This window comes from Erythrolamprus reginae, chromosome 4 (genome assembly GCF_031021105.1).
Source record: "Erythrolamprus reginae isolate rEryReg1 chromosome 4, rEryReg1.hap1, whole genome shotgun sequence".
In the NCBI taxonomy this organism is placed as follows: Eukaryota; Metazoa; Chordata; class Lepidosauria; order Squamata; family Dipsadidae; genus Erythrolamprus; species Erythrolamprus reginae.
The window spans coordinates 63,336,979-63,356,816 of NC_091953.1; the positions used below are offsets into that span (position 1 = coordinate 63,336,979).

General features: G+C 40.0%; 1 protein-coding gene across 1 annotated transcript in view; it reads left to right on the forward strand.

Moving 5' to 3' along the window:
* The window catches only part of PCP4 (Purkinje cell protein 4), an 86,956-nt gene that overhangs the window by 12,941 nt on the left and 54,177 nt on the right, over positions 1-19,838 (forward strand). The window contains exon 2 of the mRNA XM_070751784.1: positions 18,895-18,946. Coding sequence (XP_070607885.1) covers positions 18,895-18,946 — 52 coding nt within the window. The remainder of the gene's footprint in view (positions 1-18,894; positions 18,947-19,838) is intronic.

Consider the following 19,838-nt stretch of genomic DNA (forward strand, 5'->3'; position numbering starts at 1 on the left):
AGATAAAATACAGAAAGTAGTATAAGGGCAGACTAGGCGGACCATGAGGTCTTTTTCTGCCGTCAGACCTCTATGTTTCTATGTTTCTATTAGATTTGTATGCTGCCCCTCTCCTCAGACTCGGGGCGGCTCACAACAATAATAAAACAGTATACAATGAACAAATCTAATATTTAAAAGAAAATATCTAAAAAACCCTTATTTAAAAAACATACAACTCAAGCATACCATACATAAAACTATATAAGCCTGGGAGAGATGTCTCAATTCCCCCATGCCTGGCGATATAGGTGGGTCTTAAGCAATTTACGAAAGGAAAGTGGGGGCAGTTCTGATCTCTGGGGGGAGTTGATTCCAGAGGGGCGGGGCTGCAACAGAGAAGGCTCTTCCCCTGGGCCCGCCAGACGACATTGTTTAGTCAACGGGACCCGGAGAAGGCCAACTCTGTGGGACCTTATCGGCCGCTGGGATTCGTGCGGCAGAAGACAGTCCTAGAAATGTTCATTTCTCAGCAATAACAGGTATTCAGGAATTTAGATTCTTCTTTGAGGCCCAGTGCCTTTAAAATGGCAGATCCCCAAATTTGCTGAAAATAAGATGTTGACTAAAGTTAACCATCACCACCCCAAAACTGTCACAAAGAGCAGTCCTTATATTCCCTTTAAGGTCATCCTCTTCTCTTTAATGAAGGTGGGATTAACATGAAATGATTTATTGGGGACAAGTCTTTGCAGTAGTGTTCTGGAAGACAGTTTTTAACTAAATAACAGCTGGATTTGCTGTCTGGAAAATTTAATTATTTCCTAATCTCATTTTTCTCTCTGTTTAAAGATTACCATAAGTCTTTCCTGTAAAAACAAACACAAAACTTTTCTCCCATTGAAGGATCATTTCTATCCTAATGCCTTTCCTCTTCTCTTCCTCTACACCTTTCTTACTACTCATTCTACAATCCCCACAGCAAGTTTTGAATTTCCCCTCATACTTCAGCATCTCTTTTTATCAGGGCTTGCAGACATCATGGACTAGAGGTAGTCTTCATCTTACAACATTTAGTGATCATTCAAAGCAGTAGTGGGTCCTAAAACCAGTTGCTACCAGTTTGCACGCGCACTTGTGCATGACGCTTCTGTGCATACGCAGAAGCATCCTGGATGAGTGGGTGGAGCTTACTGCCACCCCTGACCCGGTTGGTAAAACCAGGCTGAAACAGGAGCAACCTATTGCTGATTCAATGTTACAATGGCACTCAAAGAAGTGACTTATGACCATTTTTCACACAACCATCACATCCCCTTAGTCATGTGATCAAAATTCAGAAGCTTGAAAATTGGCTCATATTTATGACACTGGATATTGCAGTTTCCTAGGGCATGTGATATTTATTTGTTTGTTTGTTTGTTTGTTTGTTTGTTTGTTTGTTCGTTCATTCATTCATTCATTCATTCATTTATTAGATTTGTATGCCGCCCCTCTCCGAACACTCGGGGCGGCTAACAATAATAAAAAGACAATGTAAACAAATCTAATATTAAAAATAATCTAAAAAACCCCAATTTAAAAAACCACTCATACATACAAGCATACCATGTATAAATTCTATAAGCGAAATTTCAATTCCCCCATGCCTGACGACAGAGGTGGGTTTTAAGAAGCTTGCGAAAGGCAAGGAGGGTGGGGGCAACTCTGATATCTGGAGGGAGCTGGTTCCAGAGGGTCGGGGCCGCCACAGAGAAGGCTCTTCTCCTGGGTCCCGCCAAACGACATTGCTTAGTCGACGGGACCTGGAGAAGGCCAACTCTGTGGGACCTAACCGGTCGCTGGGATTCATGCGGCAGATTCCTCAGGTCAATCACATTCTTCCCCATTAAAAAATATTTTAATCTTTTCAACCTTCCCAAAATGGGGTGTGCAACCGGCACTGTCCGTCGGCCAAAACACGATGTTCTTCTTTGATCTCTGCATGGCCCACTTTTGGAATTGGGGAGGAAAGTGTTTTCAGGCTGCAGTGCCGCCCGGAACACCTATCACCTGAAATGCGATGCTCTTTTTTTTGGCTCCGCACGTTCCACTTTTGGAATGGGGAGAAAAGTGATTGACCTAAGCGCACAAAGCCTGAAATAGTAATCAAGGTATTGAAATAACTTGGGTCTTCCGGCATAAACTGCCCAGCAGTTCAGTACACATCACCACCAAAATCAATAAATAAAAATCTCCAAATCGAGGTCTCTAGAAACCCAATTTGAGGAATCAGGTGGTTGGATCCCGCAGCCCACCCACTTCAGTTAAATGCTCGGAATTGTTTCTTTCTTGCTTTGCCCACCCACAATTAAGGTGCATCTTATACTCTGGTGCATTTTAAACTCCAAAAACTATGGGAGCTCTATGATTACATTTTACAGTTTTATATCATTATTTGCTGCCTCAAAAATGTTAGATGTTAGATACAATAAATTATATGCCAGAATTACGCTGCCAGTTATTCTAATTTAGGGATTAATCTCAAAATTAATTTTCTGCATTTCATTTTTTGTTATCCAATTTGCCACTGAAATTTCTTGCTGTGTTCAAAATCCTTTCCCAACAAACATGCTGGTTGGGGAATCCTGGGAGTTTCTTTGTTTGCTTATTAAATTTGTATTCTGCCTATTCTCGAGGGGCTCGGGAGTTGAAATCCATATACTGTATCTTAAATTTGCTGAGGCTGAAAAACAGTGCCCAAGAGCAGGGGTCTTCAGCCTTGGCTACGTTAGGACTTGTGGACTTCAACTCCCAGAAGCTTTGCGGGCTGAGGAATTCTGGGATTTGAAATCCACAAATCTTAAAGTCGCCAAGGTTGGAGACCCCTGCCCTAGAGCATTGAGTATGTCCAGAAACTTTCCCAGGTCTGATACTGAAGCTATACTTCCATACATCTCATGCTGGGGTTTGGCTTTCATTAAACAGCCAAATTTATACCAGAAGTAAGACATGTCTCAGTGTTAAAGGCTGCATGAAGTAGAATTTTTCAGACCCTGAGAGAAAAAGGTTAGGTAGTACTGGAAGAGGCTATCTTTTAAATGATTCAGCTGTGCAGTTGATAGCATTATCCCTCATATACAGTAATACCTCGTCTTACGAACCTAATTGATTCCAGGGGGAGGTTCGTAAGACGAAAAGTTCATAAGACAAAACATTGTTTCCCATAGGAAACAATGTAAAATCAATTAATCCGTGCAACAACAAAAAAACCACGCAAAAAACAGCCGCCGCCCGGCTGTCACCTTTTGAAACAGCCGGGGGGCTTCCCAGCGTCCTCCTGAACGCCGAACCCGGAAGTTTGGGTTTGGTGTTCGGGTTCAGGAGGATGCTGAGAAGACCCCCGGCTGTTTCCAAAAGTGACAGCCGGGCGGCAGGGCTTCTTGGTGGCGGCGGCGGGTTCGTAAGAAGGAAAAAGTTTGTAAGAAGAGGCAAAAAAATTCTGAACCCCGGGTTCGTATCTCGGGTTGTTCGTAAGACGAGGGGTTCGTATCATGAGGTACCACTGTATTTAATAAGTTTCCCTTTCTGTCACTCCCAAACTTATAAATTTATAGCAGGCGCCAGCTCCATGCTTTGAGATCCTCCCTGTTTTGGGGACCTGACATGATTGCGATTTACCGTCATGATTGCGATTTACCTGACATGATTGCGATTTACAGAACATCTCTCTGGGCCTCACCTTTACTAAGGGCATCTTGGAAAGCAGCAGAAACTGCTGCTGCTCTGCTGCTGTCAGAATTTTACAGCCCGTGAAGCTTGCTGAAAAGGACTCCTTAGAAGGATTTAGCCAAGCCCTCCAGGATGGCTGCAACAGCATTTCTCTGGAATCTGTACTGGAAAATTGGAATGAGCTCATTTGGCAAAGAACCCATTTTTTTTCTGCTCGGTTGTCTTTGACTGTCTCCTCACTTTTTCTCTGTTTATAATTGTTGTGAAAGCTGCTACATGACTGAACATATCTGGCCTTTCTCTCCTTTGTTCTTCTTTTGCCTCCCTCTTTGTCAACTTTAGTTAGCTCACCTCCTATTACTACTTTCCCCGTCTGTCTTTTATCTGCCTTATGTTTTGGGGAGGTGTCCTGAAGCCAAGCTCAGTTTGCATAAAACTGCTATGTACACATTCTCCAACTTCTTTTAGCTTCCATGGAAAATGAGAGACTTGCAATATTCTGGCTTATTCAGTTGGGTAAAACTGATCTCTCAATTGATCCCTTGAACCTTGTTTTCTTAATTATTCAGCTATTATTTCATATTTGTGCATTTAATTCATATTTCATTGTCTTCCAAATGGGCAACACAAATTACCGCTTGAAACACTGGCATTTATTTGTTTCTCAACATTATCACCTCTTGTAGAAAGGAAAGGCCCAACAGACAGTCAATGCCTTTTCTCATTTTTACATTGGTAAACAACACATCTAAATATGCAGAAAGCCATCACAGAATAGAAGTCATTTGACCAGTCACAGAACTGCACAGGATTCCATGTACACTGTGCATCACAGAAGATAGGATGAGTCTGAGGTCAGCATGATTAATGAATGCTTGGTATATGAGAACCATTCCTGAATTCTTTTTAGAAGTTGTAGATTATTACAATTTTCCAATATAGATATTGTTGTGGTTGGCTCTGGTCCAGCTCCTGCTCCGAGGACTGTGGGTGTTGGTTTGGGAGAATCCTCACGTTCTCATAGACCGTTTTTACTGTCAACAGCTTCAGACAGTGAAGATTCTGTGTCAAGGGTAGACTCTGGAAGTGAAGCAGGATTAGGTGATGAGGTAGTTACAGGCAGCCCATTAGCTAATGACCCCATTAGTGAGTCATCATTAGACTCGGAGGAAGAGGGATTGATAGATGCTCGCAGGCGCAGGTTTATGATGAGAAGGGAACAACTGCGCAAGTATTATAGAAGATAAGGGAGAACACCTGTGGCTGGGGCAATTAGGCTAATGGGGCTGCTGATAAATTGCCAGCGTTGCTGAGAGAGTGCGTGGAAGATTATCCGTTTGGAGGGGGACAAGTGTTGTTTGATTTTGGACTGCTTCAGGATTTATAAAGACTTTTTGAATATTTCACAGTTAAGTACAGTTTGTGGTCTCTTGAAGGGGGGTGGCTGTGACGTCTTCACAGCTGTCTTTATCTGCTCTGCTTTTGTTTTTGCTTTTCACAGCATTCCAGGCTTGTGGTTTGTGGGAGGGCACTTTGGCTGATTAAAGTGCGTGTGTACAATACTTTTGTTTTGATAAACCGACTCTTTCTTTACTTTACAACAATGTGTGTGTTTGAATTTACACTTCGGACTTAATTGGGGCTCGTAACGTGAAGCCCGGCATAACAGATATGGGGATGTAACATTCTAAATTTTGAACACCACACTTAAATAAAAATGTAGACATACACATTATTGTAATCAAATACCACTCATGTGCTCATGTAAACATTCTAAATTTTGAACACCACACTTAAATAAAAGTGTAGATGCATACATTATTGTAATCAAACATCACTCATGTCTTGCTCATGTTTATGACATATATATATATATATATAGGAAAAACACATTAAATCTCACTCTGTTCTCTTTGGGCTTTCAGATGAAAAACATATATGATGAAAAACATATTTATGTGAACAGCAATAAATATGACTTTTTGCTGCATTTGAGGGTTTTTCAGCCATTTTGTGCCCTGGAATGGTTCCAAAATGGCCAACAGCACTGAAGTGCACTTAAAATGGCCACCGGTACTTGTGGACGATTAAAGATGGCATCCTGAGCTTCAGCTGCCAGTAATTGAAATTAAAAATGGCCACCAATATTAAAGTACACTTCAAATGGCCACTGGTACTTGTGGACAATCAAAGATGGCATCCTGAGCTTCAGCTGCCAGTAATTGTAATTCAAAATGGTCACCAGCAGTTGAGGGCAAACAAAAATGGCTGCCAGGGCTTCAGTATACAGTACAGTAATTGCAATTCAAAATGGCCATCGGCTCTTATGGGCAAACAAAAATGGCTGCCAGGGCTTCAATATATAGTAATTATAATTCAAATTGGCCACCGCCCTTCAGGTAGCTAAGCAACAGCTACTGGTGCCTGATTACTAGTCAAAATGGCTGCCGATCAGAAACAGCAGAAAAAGGACAATCTTGAGGCAGCTGAGGTAATAAATAGCTTTCATGTAACAGTAATGAGCCAAGCTGGCTGTAATGGGCCTAGGCCCAGCTGGAGACAGAGGTAGGAGGCGGTGCAAGCACTAGGCTTCTGCACCTTGATGACAGGAACAGCTGGATCAATTCTTTTGAGGACCTCTCTCCCTGCAACAGCAGCTTGGCAAATAGATACATAAAGGCCCCTAGCTCAGAAAAAGCTGATGGGGACTTGTATATACCTCAATAGCTGGAATAGGTTGTTAAGCAATTTTCACAGCTGTCATCAGCTGAAGGGCCGCCTCTGGCATGGATGGTGACCACTGCTAGCCTCAACTCTGGTGTGTGAAACAGCATTGGGGAGGCAGACTGATTTTACAGGTACTCACAGATGTTATATTTGAAGAGAGAGAAAAATCCACACTAACCTGGAAGGCTGAGAGCAATGCACATATTCTAAGGTTAAAGCCTGAGCCAAAAGAGGGAGATCCGGGTGTGGGGGCCAAATTTATGGTTTTTCAGACTCATAGACAGGGTTTTCTTGCTTCCTTTCTTTTATTCCTTGTATTCCTTGTCTTGGTAATCCAATGAGCACTCAAGGAACAAAACTGTAAAAAGTAGAAAATCTAAAAGTTAAAGCATAAACTAAAATCAATACTCCAAGGCAAAACCACTTAACAATTAAAAGCCTGGCAAAAGAGATGCATTGTTACAGATTTTGAAACCGCTAAGAGAGTGGGGGGGGGGGGGGGGGGGGCAAAGGAAAAATGCTCCATAGGTTAGGAGCAGTGCAGGAGAAGATTGTAGCTGATGATGGACTTAGACATCTGGAGCTTCTTCAGAAAAAGTTATCCTATCCCTTTAGCAGTTGGGCAGGTTCACAGTGCGAGAGGAAGCCCTTTAGACAGGAAGATCACAAACTACAAAGGCTTACATTTGATTTGGGAGTATCTCTGCTACTTAAAAGTCAAATTCCTCTTCACACAACAGCCCAAAGGCATATAATTCATATTTCATTGGTCTCCTACACAGTGTCTTCCAAATGGGTAACACAAATTACTGCTTGAAACACTGGCATTTATTTGTTTCTCAACATTATCACCTCTTGTAGAAGGGAAAGGCCCAACAGACAGACAATGCCTTTTCCCATTTTTACATTAGTAAATAAGTTATCTAAATACACAGAAAGCCATCAAAGAATAGAAGTCATTTGACCAATCACAGAACGGCACAGGATTCCATGGTCACTGCATCACAGAAGATAGGATGAGTCTGAGGTCAGAATGATTAATGAATGCTTGGTGTATGAGAACCATCTCTGAATTCTTGTTAGAAGTTGTAGATTATTACAATTTTCCAATATAGATATTATGGGGGTGTAAACATTCTAAATTTTGAACTCCACACTTAAATAAAAATGTAGACATACGCATTATTGTAATCAAACACCACTCATGTGCTCACGTTTAGGACACATATAAATGGAAAAAACACATCAAATCTCACTCTGTTCTCAACAACTATATGTTAGCTTTGGGCTTTCAGATGAAAAACATATATGATTAAAAACATTTATGCAAACAGCAATTAATATGACTGTTTGCTGCATTTGAGGCTTTTTCTGCCATTTTATGCTCTGGAATTTTTCCAAAATGGCTGCCGGCACTTAGGTGCACTTAAAATGACCACCGGTTCTAGTAGATGATCAAAGATGGCATCCCGAACTTCAGATGCCAGTAATTGTAATTCACAATGGCCACTGACACTTAGGGGCACTTAAAATGGCTGCTGGCACTTATGGATGATCAAAAATGGCTGCCAGGGCTTAGTATACAGTACTGTAATTGTAATTCAAAATGGTCACTGCTAAGCAATGGCTACTGGTACCTGATTAGTAGTCAAAATGGCTACGGATCAGAAACAGCAGAAAAAGGACAGTTTTGAGGCAGGTGAGGTAAGAGATCGCTAGACTTCAATGTTCTTACAAACATTGTAAGTGACACCTGTCATTTAACTGTATGTGTGAGGGTTAGTATTGTAGTATTTTGATACCGTAACTTGACACTTTAAAACTTGTGGATTTCAATTCCCAGAATAGCTGGAGAATTCTCGGAGTTGAAGTACACAAGTCTTAAAATGGCCAGGTTTGAAGACCTCTGCCATAAGCAGTGCCAGTGCAACAGTTTAGTCTATTGAAAAGAAGAACTAGGGAGATATGACAGCAATGTTCCGTATTTGAGGGGCCACCACAAAGAAGAAGGGGGTCTTTCTATTTTCCAAAGCACCAGAAGGAAAGAGAAAAAACAAAGGATGGAAAGAAACAATGAAAGGAGAGAAGCAATCTAAAACCAAGGAGACATTTCATAATGGCAAAAACTATTGACCAGTGGAACAGTTTGCCTTCAGAAGATGTAGGTGCCCCATCTCTGGATGTTTTCAAGATGAGACTGGACAGGCACTTGTCTGAAATGGCATAGGCTCTCCTGCTCGTGCAGGGAGTTGGAGTAGTTGACCTTATTCTATGTTCTAACAATCTAGGCAATGTAGCAGCTGCCCCTTTATTCTACATGAGGGTAACGTGAGGATAGGCTTCAAGTTATCAGAAATTTTTTTTAAAAAAAATTCTGCTAGATAAATGTCAGGTATGAAATACTTTTAAGGAGTTGCTCATTCCCCATTTGTCTATTTAAATATGATTATTTATAGTGTAAATATACATTTGGATCCAGTTCCTTTTTTTTGCACTCTAATAAGAATAAAGACCACATCCTTTATTATAATAGGATAGAAATAACAGCAATCCATTCTGTATGGGAGGACAGGAACAGCTAACCCTGTCTTTTGCACTTACCCTTTGTAAAGGAAGCATATAGTATTTACCAAAATGTACATGAAAGCAAGACCATGCTCTTGCTGTCAGCATTCCAATTAACACCCAAGAAATAATTCAGAGTCCAAATCTTGGCCTTTTTCCAAGTTCCAATTTATTAACAGAGTCATATTGGCCACGAACTGTAGGCAACCTTATACAGTACAAACTTTTCCTACAGTTCTCCACCCAGGCTAAGGTTCATGCCTTGTCCCTACACCCCCACAAGTTCATCACATGAACTACTCTGGTTCTCTCAACATCCATGATCCTCCCATGTACTTCCGGCTGGTGCTGAACAAAATATGACCTTGAATCTCTGGAAAGAATTTGTTATGGCTAGTATTTTTCCTTCTCATACAATCACCCGCCCCCAATTCCCATAGTACTATTCTACTTGTGGCAGGCCAAAGTCTCCAACTCAAAACAATGACTTTAGCCTGACACTTGCACACAATAGCAATATAGTTGTTCTATTTGAGTACATGAATATTTCAAGGGAGTTGGGACATCAGGGAATCACCTTTTCAGATGTTTGCAAAATCATTTTCAAATACTATTAAATTTCTACAGGAGTAATATTTCTGAACCCAGGATCCTTGGATATGGATCTGCCAAAGAATAGACTTACTTCAAAATTTGTGGTATTTACATAATTTGAATTTCATTTCATTCTCACTATTCTGATAGAAACAGAAATTACAGTATTCCCATTTACAGTTCACCTAAGTGCATGGCATTACTCTACAGTTGGGTGACAGATTTTAACTGCAAGTACTTGAAATATTGGATTGGATCCCTGACCCGAAAGTGCTTTTTCAAGAGGCAACTGGACTTTCCATCCCTTTCTTTTCCTGGACTTTCCTATTAAGAAACCTCCTCCCACTGATCTTATGCTATGAATAGCAGATGAGCTCCCATTGACTTCATGTTTTTCCTAAACCATGCACAGCTCACAACTTGGTAACTTCTAATTTAGATTACCACAACACAGTCTACATGAGGATGCTCTTGCAGGCCACCTAGAACAGTGATGGCAGAGCTTTCTTGGTTTGCAGGCCCAAAGGGTGTGTGTGGGTGTGCTAGCATCTGCGCACATGCCCACAGCCCTTCCCTCCCCCTTCATGCGCACCCTCTCCCCGTGCATGCGCACAGGCCTTTCTGAAGCGTGGTAGGCAGAGGTGGGTTCCTACCAATGTGGTCCAGAGAGGTACACTGGTATAAACCCACTGATCTATTTTTTTTTTAACGGTGTCTCTGTGTGGAAGAAGCCTTCCTGCTCACCCTTGTCTTAATGCTGACTTTATTCTTTGTTGGAAGCACAGCTGAGGGTTTCTTCCACACAAAGATGCTAGGGAAAAAATCATGCAAAATCGGTGGGTTCATACCGGTGGGGCTCTCTGGATCACACTGGTATGAACCCACCACTTCTGGTAGGTCAAAAAAAATGCTCAAATGGGCAAACCGAAAGTGCGTTTTCCCAAATTCTGGTTTGTCTGTTGGGGTTTTTGGCTCGGAGCTTCAGGGAGGCTTCCCTGAAGCCTCCAGAGGATGAAACGGTCTTTCCCAAGACCAAACATTTGTTGCATGCTGGAGCTGATACAGGACAAAATCTCGCTTGCCCTCCCATATGGCTCCGCGTGCCACCGTTGGCACGCATGACATATGTTCACCATCACTGACCTAGAATCTCAGCTGGTCCAGAGTACAGCAGTTCACTCGATATTGAGTGTCTTTAGGTTTGTTCTTGTTCCATATCTGTTGTGCAAGCCACACTGGTTCCCATTTTTCTTCCAGGTGCAATTTAAGGTGCTCGATGGCATGAGACCAAGTTATCTGCAATGGCTAGCTAGCTAGCTATTTGTTTGTTTGTTTTGTCCAATACACAATTAGGGTTTTAGTGGGTATATATCTATATACACATAGTAAAATACATGAAGAAGGTTATAGAGGAGATACTCATAGTAAAATATATCTAAGAAAGAATAGAAAAGAAGATATAGTAATAGAACATTTCAATAAAAGAATAGAAGATGAGATATAGGTATAGAAGAAAGCTATAGGAGATATAGGAGAGCAATAGGACAGGGAACGGAAGGCACTCTAGCGCACTTGTACTCACCCCTTACTGACCTCTTAGGAATCTGGATAGGTCAACCGTAGATAATCTAAGGGTAAAGTGTTGGGGGTTGGGGGATGACACATGGAGTCCGGTAATGAGTTCCATGCTTCGACAACTCGGTTACTGAAGTCATATTTTTTACAGTCAAGTTTGGAGCGGTTTTGTCCCAGAGCAGTGAGTGCAGGCACAATCCAAGCCCTCTCTCTTAAACATTACCACTATCTGTGTGTATGGAAGTGTGATTTTTCCATTGTAGCCCCTGCCCTGTGGAATACTCTCTCCCTTAGGTCTGACAGACCCCTGGCCTCTTATTATTCTGGAGATAATTTAAAACCTGGTTTTTCCTCCAGTCATTGGGGTAGGACAAGATCAAAATGGGATGAGAATATAGAGGCATCAGAAAAGTATGACGGGCGCTAAGTCTTTGTGTTTTCACTTTTATTGCTGTTGGTTTTATGCTGTTTATATAGTTTTATTAGTTGTAAACTGCTCACATTTTATTTTCGCAAGCCTGCAGAATACCTCACCAGATTACAAAACATGTGAATTTTATGTTTGCCTTTTCCTATCCATTTTAAAGGATGCCTTTTTTGGAAGTTGTCTTGCAAATGTAAATCATGTGTCCTCATTTTCAGAGGCATCTAAAAATAGGTTGACAGCAATTGAATTAAAATGAAAATAAATTAAGGGTGACATACAGTACAGCCATAGCAATCTAACTTAAATTGTTTCAAAATCAATATCTAGGCTTTTGCAGGAATAAAGGATAGGCTGCATCAAATAGTGCATAAATACTGTATACTACAGAATAATGTCATTCTGGTTCACAAACCAGTTCTTGAAAAATTAAAGTATGAACTCACTGAAAAGTATGAACTCACTTCTGAATGGCTCTAATGTCATCAATCTTTTTTTGCTTTTCTTTCTTTTTTCATTCCCTTTTAAAAAAAAATCTCCACATCTTCTCAGGCTATTTGGGTAAAAGTTGTTAATTGGTGTAATTTCTTGTTTAAAATAAACTAGATTCACTCCCATTTGCATTGGCTAAGTTCAGCTAAGACAATATAGAGTGGACCTCATTATATCAGTCGCCAGGCATGGGGGAGTTAGGATATTCCTCCCCCTAGGCCATTACAAGTTATGTATGGTATGTTTGTGTGTATGTTTGGTTTTTATAATAAGGGTTTTTAGTTGTTTTATTAAATTGGATTGTTACATGTTGTTTTTTATCATTGTTGTTAGCCGCCCCGAGTCTGCGGAGAGGGGCGGCATACAAATACAATAAATAATAATAATAATAATAATAATAATAATAATAATAATAATAATCTCCCTACAATATAGCAGATCACAAAGAGAACAGAAAATTGGAAGTGGCAGCAATCCAAATTTAGGAGTGAATTCCACATAAATATTGGTTGAATATAAAGAGCTTAAAACTCAGACTCCTAAACGCTATCTACTCATGCCATCTTCATGGATCACTATATCTGTCAATTACATGTTCTCAGCAAATCACTTTGGTTTAAATGTCAAGTGCTTGCAGCTTACGAAAAAATGCACATTGGTCATCTCTGTTCCTCCTCCTTCTTCATAAAAAACCCTCACTCTTAAAATTTTTCCATCACCCAAATCTCTCCCTTGAAATATGGGGAAAACCTCTCCCATTTCCTTCCACATTCCCTGTGTTGATAGTGATATATTTGGATTCAGTGCAAGGTTTAAACTATGACATCTTCTTCTCTATTGATGGGCAATGAGGATGGGAAGATGACATTTTCTTGCTCTTTGCCTTCTTCCAGTCATATCATTCATGGGGTCTACAATTTTGCATTTCATCTGCCACATCATCTGGTCTGCAGCATCTTGCATGTCACCATCTCAAGCTTTGTTTTGGGTTTGATGCCTAATGATGCAACATTGAAGTCTTAGCCAACTTGTTGTTAAAATCTGATGCCTACCCTCCTCCTATCCCATCTAGGCTTGGGGACCAGCATGATGGAGTCGATGGGATGATGACATGGAAACATATATTCCCTCTCTTTTTCAGAGAAGCTAGTGGAAAGAAAAACCCTTCTATCCAGACAACTGGTGTCCTATTTATTAATTATTTTTAATTAATTGGACTTATATGTCATCCCTCTCTGTGGACTCGGAGCGGTTTGAAGGATCATGGCCCTGGGTAGCAGCTTCCTGAGATACCGTGCACATTTCTTTCTGAAAAATAAAAATAAGTGGAGTCTCATAGCCAATTTTTTTTAGCTTGCAGCAAGTTTCAAATTATGCTAATGGCATTATTTGAGGCATTTCTTCCCTGAAATGAAGACTCTAAAGCAGGGTTGGGCAATTAATTTTGCCATAGGGCCGCATGAGAAATTGGGATGGTTTTAGAGGGCCGGACTTATATAATGAACTCAGTTCTACCCAATACTGTATATTATTGGGTAGAACTGAGTTCATTATATTATAATTATAAATTATAATTATATATTATATTATATAATATATATAATTATCTATCAAGGAACTTGGTTGCTTTCCATAAAAGGGGAGATAGATTCATATTTAATAGTTTTATATTTCCAGAGTAATACAATTTCTCCTTCCTTCCTTCCTTCCTTCCTTCCTTCCTTTCTACCTTCCTTCCTCCCTCCCTCCCTCCCTTCATTTCTCCTTCCTTCCTTCCCTTCCTTCCTTCCTTCCCTTCCTTCCTTCCCTTCCTCTTTCCTTCCCTCCATTCTCAGTCTTCCAATTCTCTCCCTGCTCCCCAACCTGATTTCCCCCCACTGGGGGTGGGAGAGGCTCCACTGCAAATTCCCAAAAAAGGTTAAGTCAACTTATGGGAAAGGTGGAGAGGGCGAGGCGAGAGCTCCGGTGTAGGCAGTGCCGTCAGTGAAGGAACAGGCACGACGCGACTGCCGCTTTTTCGCTTTTTGCTTCTGCATGCAGGTGGTGAGGCCATCCGACTCCACCACATGGCTTTTGGAAACGCTACATGGCTTTTGGTTTTTGCCTGCGCATGTATGCACATACGCACAGGTTAGACTGACCTCTGAGGGCCAGTCACAGACTGGGCGGGCTGCATCCGGCCCCCGGACCGCATCTTGCCCAGGTCTGCTCTAAAGGGATGTGCTGCAAAAGTTTCTGCAAGATCGATACAGTGTTGTCCCTCGACACCTAAAACATAAAATAGTTGTTCCGTCCTACCTATCCAACACAACTTAGCTTTGCCATTTGAACTTTGCCAAACAAAAATAACAACAGCAGCAATTTGCCTTGGCATTTAAAAAGAGAGAGAGACAAATAGAACTAGAAATTGATGAAAAGAATTAATAAAGATAGTTTTAGGCATTTTATTTCCAAAAAATAATTTCAACTTTTCCAGAGGTAGGAATGGAATTTTGACAATTCTGGAAACGTAAGGTTTGTGGCATATAATTCTCATGATAATGCATATCATTCTCTATGGTTTATTTTATACCTTTAGCTTGTATTATACTTTTCACTTTTCCTTTTTATAATGACAGATTTAAAATGAGTTTGGTTTCCTGTGCAGTTTTTAATGATGTTTCTCTGATGTTTTGGAAAACCAGTAACTTAAAAATTTATATGGCCCCAAGCAACCATAAACTGTGTTACCTCTAAGCTTCATAACAACAGTACTATATTGTTTATCTTTTTTAATAATTGTGTTTTTTATTCATGTTAATTGTAGCTGAGATATGTCATCAGCAAGAGATAGTGAAAGAAATTATGCTTCTGCCTTCTTTAACCATGACTAGTGGTATTTACTTTGTGCAACTTGGTGGCTTCTAGATGTGTTGGACTACAATTCCCATGAACTCTATTGAATACAAAAATAGGAATTATGGGACAAGTTGTCCAACACATATAGAATTCATCTGCTTGGAGACAACTCTGGTATCATTTTAGTGTGCTTACTTGATATAATTTATATTCTCAGTTTTCAGCCATTAAAGCTAAAGTGATTCATTATTAAAACATATAATTTGATAGACGTTGATGGAGGAAATTAGTAAACTACTTCTGACTTTCAAATGGACCTGATTGCTCCCCTCTAGTTAGCAAATACTATATTTTTTTGGAGTATAAGATATACCAGAGTTTAAGATGCACATTATTTTAGGGGCAGAAAACAAGAGGGGGAAATCTGCCTTTGCCTCCCAACAATTTGCCTCCCAGCAAACAGCAAACAACACTGATATACACTGTATTTCTGTGTATGTGTGCCTGGCCCATAGAAATATCAAAGAATTATAGCAGTATATTAATGTCAGAAAGTTTTCTTAAATGTAGTCACCCTAACTCCTCCCAATTATTTAAATAGATTTACTCCAAACATAGCTAAGTCAAGGTTTAACTCAGCTGCCTTATCTTAATATTATAACAGGACACTGTTACATTTCAAATTATACTTGTACAGATGCTGTTAAAATTGATGTGGCTTTCTGGAAGTATATATTCTCTGCTTTTTAAAAGAAGATACAATAGCACTGGCCTCTTCAGATCAAGCATTTATTTTAAATAGTTTCCTTAATTTGTTAAGTTGTCTAGAACAATAATAAAGCAGTCTTTAAAATATAAGTCTAATAATTTGAGTATTCTATAGACATTTATAGTTATTGACTTACCTCCTTGCATTCAGTTTCAATAGTCTGATTAGCACAAGAAAATAAAAATTTGCCTCTATCTCTACCTCTCAGCAATTTGCCTCTTTGCAGCTTTAGTTTCAGTTTCAGTTTAGCGCTTCAATCAGCTGAGGGTCGGAAAACTGATAATTAGTTGGTGTAACAGGCTCTGTACTGTTCGCTGCAAGGAAGTAAATTGCTGGGAAGCAGAGGCCAAAGGGTTTGGGTGGCTGGGTGGGGCTACATTTGGGGTGTAAGGCACATCCAAGTTTTCACCCTCTTTTGGGAAGTAAAAAAGTGCATCTTATACTCCAAAAAATACGGTAGTTTGTTCATTGAAAAGCCAGTTTGAATTTGCTCCTGCCCTTACCCATAGGTGTCTGCATACTACAAGTGTCTTTTAAACTGAGTGGACTTTGGGTTGGATATCACCAGGTTACTGCAACTTTGTCAGCAAACCAGATCCCTATAGCAAAAGTGGATATAAACTGCTTAAATAAAATATGGAAAATGTGATTTACATTACTTTTCTTCTCAAAAAGAATAGTATACATATGTGACATGACTTAGTAAGTCCCTCTGTAGAAAATAATTGAAGATGCTATGCATAGGTGACATGGCTTAGTTTATCCCACTGCAGAACATAATGGAGACAATGTGTGCACTTTTCTTTCCTTAAACCAGACATTTTCCAGCTGGAAATAATGGAAAGCAACTGCTGTGATTCCTTAAAAACATCTTATCCTTAAGAATTGACTCCAATAGAAGGAATATTAATTCTCCTCAAGGCCAGGAGGATGTTAATTTATATTTTAAAAGTGTCTTCCCTACATTCTTTTCCCCACTAATCATAATCAGACATTCAATATACTGTACAGGAGTCTCAAAGGCAATTTATGATAGTTCTCATAGTTATTGACTAGATAGACTCAGATAAACCCAAAAAAGAAGCTTATAATACTTTACAAACTAATATATTTATTATAACATTAGTTTTCATGTTCTAGGACCGTGATGGCAAACCTATGGCATGTGTGCCAGAAGTGGCACGCAGAGGCATCACCCATTGCTCTTCTGAGTTTTGGAACTACATGTTTGCATTGCTGGCCTCCAAGACATTCAGGCAGCATCCATTGCTTTCTCCTCTCTTCACTGAATCTTCACACCATCACTTAGATCAGTGGTTCCCAAAGTGGGGCCCACACCTCATGGGGGGCAATTTTATTTTTAATGGGGGCAATTGGAACCTTGTTTAAACCAAGTTAATGGCCTTTTAGGCTTACTCCACATGAGTAGGAGTTCACTTTTTGAAAAGTAAGAATTATATGTCATGGGAGGGGGGAGGCATTAGGATTTTAGAGACGCTTAGGTGGGGCATGGCCAAAAAACCACTGCCTTAAAAGGTAAAAGTTCCCTTTGCACATACATGCTAGTCATTCCTGACTCTAGGTGGCAATGCTCATCCCCGTTTCTAAGCTGAAGAGCCAGGGTTATCCGAAGATGTCTCCATGGTCATGTGACAGGCATGACTAAATGGCGAAGGCACATGAAACCAGCCTTAGATGGATCTCAAATCAATGAATAGCTTCATACTGTGGTTGGGGTGATCTGATTCTTCACAATGTACACTCCAATTACTTCACAATTTTCACTCTCTAGAAAACTGTTGCAACAGCAGTACCATTTTTGAAAGCCTCAGATGCAACTGGCCTCTGAGCTGAAAGAAAATGGTTGCATTAATAATGGCTGATTATCTTCAGCAACCCATCATGCCATATTTATTTGTTGTACTGTACAAACATTGCTAATTCAAGCTAGCTCCCTTCAGCTTTGATTGAAAAGTTCCTATACTTCTGTTGCAATGCCATTCTCTTGTTTTGGTTTTCCCTTCAATGGCTGAAATATTTTTTTAAATCTTCACGCTAATCAGTGGATCAACCTATTTTCTCCTATGCACTGATCAAATAAAAATGCGAGGGGTGCAGGGGTTAGGCACATCAGAAAGGGTATTGAATTCAATTCTGCAGGTCCTGTTCAGAAAGCTACTTAATAACAAGGAAGGATTTGCACCGTCAGCTATTTCTGACTGAAGGAGTGTCCTCCTTCAGTCAGTTCTTTTCATGATCCTCACTAGAGCAAGAAAAATTCTGTGAAAATGTTGATATGGCATGTGACTACAGTGAAAAAGCAGAAACTCTTATTGGTGTCTGGGAATTATTGAGAAAGGAGTCAAAATTAATTTTGCCAGATGAATATGATGGCATACAACACCAGAGGGTAGGAAATAGCTTTCTATCTCATAATCTTTGAATGTAGTTCATCCAAGAAAACTAAATATGTAAGTGTCAGACAGATTCACACAATGTACAGTTATGAAATTCTTTAGTAAAAAAGGTAATGATGACAAATTAAATGTCTTTCAAAGGAATTAAACATATTTTAGAGATAAATACGTTATGAAGCATGCATAGGCGTGCATAAGCGCACCACTGTGCCTACCGTCCCTGTCCTATTGTCTTCTTTTGTTACTTTTTATCATTACTTATCTAATGTTTTATTTATACAAATTATCACCCTATAATTGTTTGACAAAATAAATAAATAAAATAAAATAAAATTATTTCTTACATTGAAAGCAGTGGTGGGTTGCTACCAGATCACCCTGAATTGGGAGAACTGGTAGCGACGGTTCTGCCCACCTCTCTGATATCATAAAAAATGTTCCGCGTATGTGCAGAAGATTCTGCACAGGCACAGAAGGGTTGTGTGTGCACGAAGCACGGGTGCACGTCCATGCACTCCTGTTCCGGAACCAACAGCAAAGGTAACCCACCACTGATTGAAAGGTCACATTAAGGCTTAGAGTTAGAGAGCATTAGAATTTGTTTGGTAGCCATAGGAACAAAGGCCAAAGAATTAAAAATGCAGAAATCTTTTTGGAAGGAGAAAAATGTTTGGATCAAAACCACAGTACACTGATGCTGAGTATGAATGGAAATAGGTACTAGGTTCATAACAATGTAATTTTTCTAACATAGCTTATAACAAATTGCTAATGAACATCCTTTTCCTCCTTTTCTTTCTCAGAGACAAGGTGCTGGAACAACAAATGGAAAAAGCAAGGCCCCTAATGAAAATGGTAAGAATACTGTAGTTGGATTATATTCAATCGCACTGAGTCTTGCACAGACACAGAGCTAATTGCTATCAGCCACTACTGAAGCCACCTTCCCTGCAAGTCTGCTTTAAACAGCAGGCTTTGTCAAAACTCCTCTCACCAATTAAAAAATAGTTAACTGGTTCTGAGTCAGCCTTGCTTTAAAGACATCCTTAAGTCTTGAGAGTCTTCTTTTTTAATATATAAACGATTCAAATGAGATGTATTTTTTGCTTGTGCAGTCTTTTGCCTTTTCTTTCTCCATGTATCGTCATTTATTTCACCTTCCTTCACACATGCTGGAGATCTGTTACATACATGCTCCAGAAAGGCTTTGGCCTGGTCTATTCCATGAATTATGAAGTGATTATGATGGGGCAAAAGTGCACCTCCAGAACTCTTCCTCTCTGTTGTCCAGAAGGTCCTGTTCTGTTAAGTTAGATATTGAGTGTGTGATTCCGAGGACCTTTGTGGAGATGGCTCTTACATTTCATTGCTTCTCTAAGCATGTTAAATAGGAGGGTGCTGTGAAAAAGAGTTGCAGAGATGGCCAGCTGGAAAACATCATGGGTTTGGCTGGTTTTTTGGTTTTTTTTAGGGTTAGGATTTTTTATTTCCACGGAGATGCAAGGATTTTGAGTCAAAATATGTTTCCTTTACCTACCATAATGTTTGGAGGATTGCAAGTCTACCTTATGCTTGGGGAAACTGAATTGAATGTGGAAGTAGCAGTTCTTCTTGTCTGTCTATGATGGGCTGGAAATATTCCTATTCATGCTGTTGGCACAGGCTCAAGTGAGTGGGGTGATTCTAGAAAAATTAAGCTCACAGCCACACTTGCTATTTTGGCAAAAAAACAAGGGAGAGCTGAATT